The sequence below is a fragment of the Pristis pectinata genome, chromosome 4, assembly GCF_009764475.1.
Source record: "Pristis pectinata isolate sPriPec2 chromosome 4, sPriPec2.1.pri, whole genome shotgun sequence".
In the NCBI taxonomy this organism is placed as follows: Eukaryota; Metazoa; Chordata; class Chondrichthyes; order Rhinopristiformes; family Pristidae; genus Pristis; species Pristis pectinata.
In genome coordinates this window covers 5,898,252-5,907,825 of record NC_067408.1, presented here as the reverse complement: position 1 = coordinate 5,907,825, position 9,574 = coordinate 5,898,252, and the positions used below count along the sequence as shown (strand labels likewise).

Here is a 9,574-nt window from a genome sequence, read left to right as displayed (position 1 = left end):
CCAGGGTTAATTTCGCGTTCAACACTTGAGGTCAGTTGCTTTCAACGTATTATGGATTGGTCAAGTTACTTCCTCCAGGCATTTGATGGAATGAAACAAAATCTATTTCAGATGAAAAATCATGCTGAACTATACCCCCGATACATCGTATGGTGCAAGGCCCTCGCTGCAGCTGATCAGCGTTAGGCAGCAGTTGCCGAAGATTTTTCATTTTTACACCAGTTTACCCCCAGCCGTTCTTCTGTTTTCCAAGTTAAGGTCTAAAACAAGCATTGGTTCTCTGAGCTGTTCCGCTCCAAGCCGTCTATTAGTAAATACTCGGTTTCTAACTTCACGAATAAAGAACATAACATAGAACATAGAGCAACATAGCACCATCGCACTTCGCAGTAGAGTCCAACCGCAGTTTTGGAACTGACATCCTCCGTGTGTCTAATCTGAACACTTCGTCCACATTCGCAACATAAATAAGTCTTATAAACAGCTGGCACAAGCTTTTCTCACGACGGGGTAAGCAAGAGTATCGGCGCTCGTTTACCCATCTTCCGATAGGCCTCGTGTGGTCTGAGCAGCGTCGCTGAACTATCTATAGATGTCAGTGATTAAGCGGTTATTCGTGCTTTAGACTCGGTGCTCAGGCTCTGCTGTTGTCGACTCGGTGCTCAGGCTCTGGACGGCTAATGGGAGGGTGGGTTCCTCTTCGATGAGCCCCCGAGAAGAGACGTCGTCTCCTGCTTTGTCTAGAACAATACAAGCAACAAAAACAGACATTAAGCAATTTTCTAAGAATTAAGTTGACACCTTGGGTGACCTGGTATCAAGGGCAGTGGCACATATCACTTAGAGTCAATCAGGTTTTGGGGAAGCAGTTGATCTAGACTAAGGTTGTACGCCCAAAGTGATTTCGCAAAACTTTTGACTTCAACTCTGCATGTGTAGCTCCTTTATTACATGAGTATTATCGTGACCAAAACTGTTTTAAAGAGGTAGAACACAATCCAGGTGCAATTGTAATGGCACCTGTAATGATACAAAATTGATATCAATGAATTCCAAGGAAAAATTAGCAATTATCCCTCTTTCAGCAGAAAATAAAGGTTGTTTGGAAAGGTTTGTTATTGAGTAATTGTGGCCTAAATCTAAGGAGGACGTTTGATTTTTGGGAGTCCACTAACCCACCGAATGAATCAAACAGGTTTTACATCTCTGCAGATGTAGTTTGGTTATTTGACAAAAATCAGTCCTCCCATATAATAAATTTAAAGGAATTGAGCATCAATTCAAGCCTATAACCATCCTGCGACATTGGTTACTTCGAATCATCGATCCTAAGTTTTAAAATATACGTTGTCTGCACACTTTTTTCTTTCAAAGTTGTGAATAACATACTTCTGTGCAATTAAATGATTTCTCTTCCAATTCCTATTTCTCTCACTTCCATATTAAAAATAATTGTAACCTAAATAAGCCCACAGCCAACAAGTTCTAACAACTTCACTGGTGAATCGTCCCATTAACACCCAAAATTAAGGCACTGTAGCAATTAATGTAACTGCGTTAACAACTTCAGTAAATTGAATAACCAAATAATCAAATTGTACCAGAAGCATACAAAAATGGTTGGGACCACCACTCAGCACGTTTGTCACCCTGTCCGTGAATTTCAAGAATCCTGAACTTCAGTGCCTCCATTTTTGTTGCAGACAGCATGATTTGAGTAGAGTTCGATCAAATCGCACAAGATCTCGCGTGGTATGCAGATTGGAAGTCACAATACCTTTTATTTCCAGGAATAAACCTCATGATTGTAAATATTACTTTATTTCTTGTGTTTAATATTTTATTGTCAGTCTACAAGCACGATGGTCAGCGTGGTCCTTGAACAACTATTTACAATTCGTTTAGATTTAATGACAATCGAAATATTTTTGTATGAAGTAATTTGTAGGCAAACCCAGAAGGGATGCGCCAGGCTCACCTGGAGCATCATTAAAGACATGGACGTACGACACCGAATGCCCCTATTTTTGGCCCTGATATTTTTCGGAAACAAAACCACGAATGACTGCACCAACCACTTCTAAAATTTATCATCATGATGAACTGTATAGACCCACCATTACACCACGTTTCATTTAAAACTGGAACGTTATACTGCTACATAAAGTTTTTGCTAAATATTTACGAGCGCATAATGGAAGCAAACTCCATGCCGAGATTGAAGGGGATGACCACGAAGTCTAAATGCCACATAAAGAATGTTTACTACGTTATCAGAATTTAATTGATGACACTTTGGTAAATTCAAACTACGGGCTTTTTAATGTGCACGTGCGCCAGGAACCAAGTAAATGGTTCAGCTCGAGGAGAGGCCATACTCGAGCCCGGCCAGGTGATTGGGGTTTCAGTGGAAGAGCATTTTGAGAATAATGCTCGCAACTCCTTAAGGTTTAATATAATTATGAACAAGGATAGTCTGGATCTCGGGGGGACATGCTAATTTTGAGGAAGGGCAATTACAACGTAATTAGGCAGGAGCTTGGGAGAGCAGATTGGGAGCAGCGCATAATGGGCAACTCCACGTCTTCCAGGTGGCATTCGTTTAAAGGTCTGCTGATCAGAATTCAGGATCAGCATGTTCCAGTCAGGAGGAAATGCAAAAATGGCAACGTTCGGGAAGATTGAGTGACTAGCGATGATGTGAATTTAGTCAAAAAGGAAGCATATGCAAAATTCAGGAAACTTAAAATATACTTAAGGGAAACATATTCCCCTAAGGAATATAAGGAAAACAGGAAATATTTCAAACTGGGAATTAGGAGGGCCAAAAGGAGCCATGGAATATGCTTGGTGAGTAGCATTAAAGGAAATCCAACAGCGTTATATACATGCATTAAAAACAAGAGGGTAGCAAGGGAGAGAATAGGACCACTCAAGGATAAAAGACGGAATTTATGATTGGAGCCAGAAAATGTGGCCGAGGTGCTCAATTAGTACTTCGCATCAGTAATCACCAAGGAGAAGGATATGGAGGATAATGAGATCAGTGTGCCGTATGTTAAAATCTCGGGCATGATGAGATCAAAAAAGAGATGGAGCTGCGTATATTGAAAACCATTAAGGTGGATATACCCAGGCCCAGATGGTATGTATCCCAGGTAATTAACAGAGGCAAGAGTGGAGATAGTTGGGGCCTTGAAAAAGATATGTGTGTCCTTTTCAGCACGTGATGTCCTAGCGGATTGGAGAGTAGCCAAAGTCGTTCCATTGTTTCAGAAAGGTAATAAGGATACTCCAGGAAATTATAGGCCATTGACCTTTGTACTAGTGGTAGGGAAATAATTTGCAGAGGATTTTTAGAGATAGCATTTAAGTACATTTGGAAAAGCATGGGATTGTAAGGGATAGTCAGCATGGCTTTGTGCGTGGCAGGCCATTACGCACAAACTTGATTTGTTTTATTTTGTAGAGAAATGATGAGGGCTGAGCAATGGATTTTGTTGACATGGATTTTAGTAAGACCTTTGACGAGGTCGTCATGTAAGGCCGATCCATAAGTAAGATACCTGGGATACACTGTCATTTGGTATGTTGGATTCAAAATTAGCTTGGCCATAGAAGACAGAGCCCAGGGTGGACGGGTGTTTTTCTGACTGGAGGTCTGTGAGCAGTGGCATTCCACAGGGAACGGTGCTGGCAGCTCTCTTGTTTGTGTTATATACAATGGCTGGGATGTAAATGTATATGGACTGATTAGTAAGTGTGCAGATAACACAAAGATTGGTGGAATTGTCGAGAATTAGTTTGACAAATAATACTGCAGGCTATATATTAGCTGTAGCTTTGGGTGGACAAATGGACGATAGAGTTTAATCTGGGCAAGTATAAGGTGTTGCACTTTGAGAGTTCATATGGAAAGGGAAATTATACAGTGAATGGCAGGACGCTTAAAGGCATTGCTGTGTCTTGGTGTCCAACTCCAGAACTCCCTGAAACTGCCAACTCAAGTAGATGTGGGGGAAGGGTGAAGAAAGCGTATGGCATGCTTTTTTTCATCAGGGTACTGAGTGTAAGAATCATGAAGTCATATTGCAGCTGTATAAAATTTGGTTGGGCCGCATTCGAAGCATTGTGTGCAGTTCTGGTCGCCCCATTAGAGGACGGATGTGGAGGCTTTGGAAAGGGTATATAATAGGTTCACCGGGTGGGTTCCTAGATTAGTAGGTATTAGCAAGAAGGAGAAGGTGGACAAACGTGGATTGTTTTCTCTGGAGCATCGGAGACTGAGCTGAGACCAGATAGAGGTTAATAAAATTATTAAACGAATAGATATGGTGATTAGTCAGTCTTTTTCCCAGGATAGACGTGAAATACTAGAAGACATATCTTTAACGTGGTGGGGCGGGGGAGTTTAAAGGAGATGTGAGGGACAAGTTTTTACACAGAGTAGTAGTTCCCGAAATGCGTTGCCAGGGGAAGTAGTGTAAGCGAACAGGATAGTGGAGTTTAACAAGCATTCAGAAAGACAATTGAACATGCAGGGAATGGAGGGATATGGATCACGTGCAGACATATCGGTTTAGTTAGTCAGCGGCAGTACAGACATCGTGCTATACTCTTCTATACTCTATGTTTTAACTATTGTGCAGCTGACCCAATATTGCAAGTTCAGCGACTGTTTCCTTTCAGACAGAACAGACACAAGTTTCAGACGCCTGGATACCGTTTACTGGGTATTTTACTTTTGACCATAACTACTACCGAGCCACATTCTTTTTTTCCAAAACAAAAAGCATAACCAAAGCCAATATTTCTTTCCATATTTCGCAGCATTGATTCACACTCCCAGATATTACGGTCAATAATTTGGTCATTCCTCGATGTTACAGATCATTGATTTACCATTGGGGCCTAAGACGTGGGAGGGCCACACGGCTTCAAGAAGAGAAAATCACTTTTCGCTGATTCCGGAGATAGACAGACCGAGTAATGGTGCGCTTCTGGCCCGCGGATTATCCGGTCATTCCCAGGGTACCGCAAAGTTTCCTCCATTGCAGGTCTCAAATTGAAGGCATCGTGAGATTCTCCACGTTTGTAACAATAACTAGGAGAATTATATTGTTGTGTAATATTTCTCTCTTGTTTGCACTTTATTACAATCAGCAGAATAATGGTCACAAGAAACAGAACGGAAGTGCAACCAAAAGTAACAATTAAATATAGATTTAGATCAGAGAAGTATTCCGGGTTGGTCACTAAATTGCTTCTCTCCGTGATGCTGTCCGTGATGTTCTCCAATATTGCAAACTGAATTGTCACTGTGCTGGAGAGGCTCGGCTGCCCGTTGTCCTTAACCAGTATGACGAGAGTTTGTGTGGTGGTTTCCGACTCCAAAATGTTGCGAGCTGTTCTGATTTCACCAGAGCGTTGTCCAACCTTGAACAAACTGGGATCAGTTGATCTTTGCAGCTGATAGAAGAGTCTCGCGTTCTGACCAGAATCTGCATCAGTAGCCATTATCTTGGTGACCAATTGCCCTTGGGCGGTTGACTGCGGCAGGATCTCCAGTACTCCTGACCTACTCTGTGCTGTAGGTGAAACAATTACCGGAGGGTTGTCATTTTGATCCAGGATGATCACATTCACTGTAACGCTGCTGCTCAGCGGGGGCACTCCAGCGTCACGGGCTTGAACATGGATTTGGAAGTTTTTGAGTTTCTCGTAGTCAAAAGAACGCAGCGCGTAAATGCTGCCGTTCATCGAGTTCATGCTGAGGTACTTGGACACTGGGAGGTCTTGGAGAAGATTTTCCGAGAAGGAGTATGAAACATAGGAATTTTGATCCAGGTCAGGATCGGAAGCAGTTACTGCGAAAATAGAAGCACCCGGAGCGTTGTTTTCCATCACATATATGTCGTAGGATGGTTCGGCAAACTGTGGTGCGTTATCATTTATATCAGAAATTATAACCTGGATAGTTTTATTCGTCGATAGTGAAGGCGACCCCAAGTCCCAGGCTGCAAAAGGTATTTTATACTCAGGGACAGATTCACGGTCCAAAGGATCACTGGTTATCAACTCATAATGATTCTTCGACGAAGATTGAAGCCTAAATGGGATGTTCTTTGGAACCTCGCAGTAAATCTGTCCGTTTTCTCCAGAATCGAGATCGATTACATTCACCAATGTTACTAAAGTTCCTGGCGAAGCATTTTCCGGAACATTGTTAATGGTTGATGTTACTTTTATCTCGGGTGCGTTGTCGTTTACATCAACTACCTTGACCATCACTTTGGTGTGCCCGGTGGTTGCCGGTGATCCGTGGTCCACAGCTTGAATATTGAGTGAATAACTGTTTGCTTCTTCAAAATCTAGTTCTCTTTCAGTCCGAATCTCCCCAGTGCGTGGATCCAAACTGAATAATTCACGCACACTTGGTGAAGTTAGTTTGCTGAAAGAATATGTTAGCTCAGCATTCAGACCTTCGTCCAGATCATCAGCTTTTACTTTCATCACCAAGGGGGACGTCTTCTCTTAAGCTGCCCCTGTAAATTTTATGATCGAATACTGGGGGGTTATCATTGCTATCCACTACAGTAATGAGAACCTGAGCTGTGCCAGATCTCTGAGGGATCCCACCATCAGTTGCCATCAGCTGCAGTTGAAATGAGGACTGTAGCTCTCTGTCCAAAGATTTCTCCAATAGCAACTCGGCCACCATCATCCCGTCCTCTGTTCTCTGCGTCTTTAAACTAAAATATTCGCTGGAACTGATACTATAAGCAGCGACAGCATTTATTCCAACGTCCCGATCTTCCGCACTCTCTAGAGGGAAGCCTACCCCTGGTGCCATTGCTTCCGATACGTGCAAGGCAATCGTGCCGTCCCCGAAAGTGGGGGAATTATCATTTATATCAAGAATCTCGACTTCCCCGCGATACACCGCCAAAGGATTTTCTAGTATTATTTTAAATGGAATAATACATGCAGTTGCTTGTCCACAGTGAAGCTCCCTGTCAATTTTTTCACGAATAGACAATATCCCATTTCCCAAGCTAATCTTCATATACTGTCCTCCGTCATCAGATGTTAGCCGAAATTTACGAGCAGACAGTTGCTGTATATGTAATCCCAAATCTTGAGCGATATTCCCAACAAAAGCCCCTTCTTCCAATTCCTCGTGAATAGAATAGCGAAGTTGCCCAGAAATCAGATCCGTTGTACATACCAGAATGATGAAAGCAAAGGTTCTGACAGCAGCGATGTTGTTGCTCCCTGAATTCGCCATTGTTCTGCAGTGAATTATTTTCCGAAAGCAGCTACTGTTCGATAAACCGGAGAAATGGCCTACCGCAAAATTGTTGCAGCAATATCTTTACATTCTGAATGCATAAAGGTATGACTTCTATCTTTCTCAAGTTAACTCCACGATCTAACGGCGTATTTCTCCCGTTTCACCTCAATTCTGATCTTTTTGTTGTGATGTGGGAGGGGCAATAGATCCATCGTTACGTTTGAGATAACTATTGGTACACAGCGCCACAACCAGTTCCTTTCAGTAACGGCATCGACATTTCTTAAAGCTAGACTGTTCTCCTCAAATATTTAATGGTGTACAACTATAAAACATAGTCAGTGATATATCAACTATTGAATTTCTTGTGCAGTGTCTTTCGCCGAAGGTCCTGATGGTCACTTCAGAAGACATAAAAACCTAAGATGATGAAATGTGGGAGCAAAAGAGTTCTTCAGCTGCAAGCATCAGGCACACGAACTTCGTGGTCGTTTATACCTCGGTATCGTTTTACCGCGGTAAGAGCATGATTAAAAAGGGATAGACAGCGTGCACCAGGTATCAGTAGCTGCTTTTTTCCCTTCTGTTGTTTTGGTATTGGTTTATTGTTGTTACCGAGAGACATTGAAAAAAAAACTGCAAACTATCCATACCGATCATTTCAAACCACAAGTTATTTGAGAGTCGTAGAAGGGATAAAGAATAACAGAATGCAGAATATAGTTTTGAATTTACAGAGAAAGTGAAATGCAGGTAGACAATAAGGTTGCATGACAATAAGAGTTTTTAACATCTTTGTACAAGAGTTCTGTTACAAGTATTTTGAAAGGACATCTTGTACGTTAAAGATGAACTCTTGACCTCACAATCTACCTCGTCATATTCCTTGCAACCTATTATCTACCTGCGCTGCTCTTTCTCTGTAACTGTAACTGTAACACTATATTCTTCATTCTGTTATTGATTTTAAGTTCAACTACCTCAAAATTTTGAAATGAAGTGTATTGATGGCTTGCAAAACTAAATTTTTCATCGTATCTCGGAACATGTGACAATAATAAACCAATAACAATACAACAGTGGAAAGAAATATTCTTGAGTAACACTGGTAAACAAGAATCCGATACCACAGTTGTGTTACTGAGAATGGGACAACAACTTTCACTTGCTTCTAAATAGCAAAGAAACAGAGATCATCGGACCTGAGTATTAGCTTGTATTTTTTGCGTAAATATTGCTTATTGGATAGTGTGCTCCATTCATCTTCGAAATTTTCAATTCGTTCATTTGTCGGGGTCTTGGAGCAAGAAAATCATATATTTCCTACTCTTAATGCCGCTGAATTGAATGATTCTCTGTTGCATTTCAGAGTTCTTTTTAATAACAAAAAACAGAAGTACGTCATTTGGGCCATGCCAGCTTCAGGATGTGTGTGTGTGTGTGTGTGTGAGGGTCGGGGGGGGGGGGTGGCGGTGCAATTCCATTGCTTCCATTTTCCAGGCTATTGTTACGGATTAGGTTGCTATTTGGTGAATGTCCCTTTAAGACAGTGCAGGAGTGTGTGTGTGTGTGTGTGTGTGTGTGTGTGTGTGTGTGTGTGTGGTGTCATTCCGAGAACAACAGAAGATAACGACTTGCTGACCTTTTGGCAGTCAGAAGAGAGAGGAAGAGAGAGAGACGCTGCCTGCTGGTCTCTATATTGATGCATGAAAGACAATAACTATGTCTGTCACTATATTCCACGTATGTATTTTCGGAATAATCCAGTGGAGTCCACTTTGTCGTTAACCTGTAGAAGGAAACAGGTATTTCTGTGGACGGCCACGTTTCCAACGCCTTTCCAGGTGGAAGAAACTTCAAAAGAAAGCAGTGGAGATCATGAGTGACTGAGGTGTAGTATCTCTATTCTCTCTCTACATTTTCTCCAGTCAACAGTGGTTTTTCAAAAGCCTTTGCTCATGTTTCACTTTATGGCTTGCTGAACTGAACTTTGAGAACTATTCCTGGACTTGGAGTTTGGAAATTTGCCACACATATACTTCGGGTTTAGTTTTTGGGGTTAATGTTTAATATCTAACGTTTTTATTTTTCTTACTATCATAAGTAGTTATTAATAAAATAGTTTCTAACACTTATACATGACTCGGTGTGTTTTTATTGTTGCTGGTACGTAACACTATTTAATTTCATCTACCCTCCCACAAAGGCTTATCAGCTCCCATTTGCATTTTGCATTGCCAAAACGTCTTGCATTCAGGATTGATTTACCCTGGCACTTTA

General features: G+C 41.6%; 1 protein-coding gene across 1 annotated transcript; it reads right to left on the bottom strand.

The window, feature by feature from the left end:
• Positions 1–620: 620 nt before the first annotated feature.
• Positions 621–7,288, bottom strand: LOC127569150 (protocadherin-10-like). Its single transcript, XM_052013533.1, is given in 3 exon segments — positions 621–740; positions 4,903–6,526; positions 6,528–7,288. Coding segments are annotated over 2 exon segments (2,376 nt in total). The 3' UTR covers positions 621–740; positions 4,903–4,911.
• Between the last annotated feature and the right edge of the window lie 2,286 nt (positions 7,289–9,574).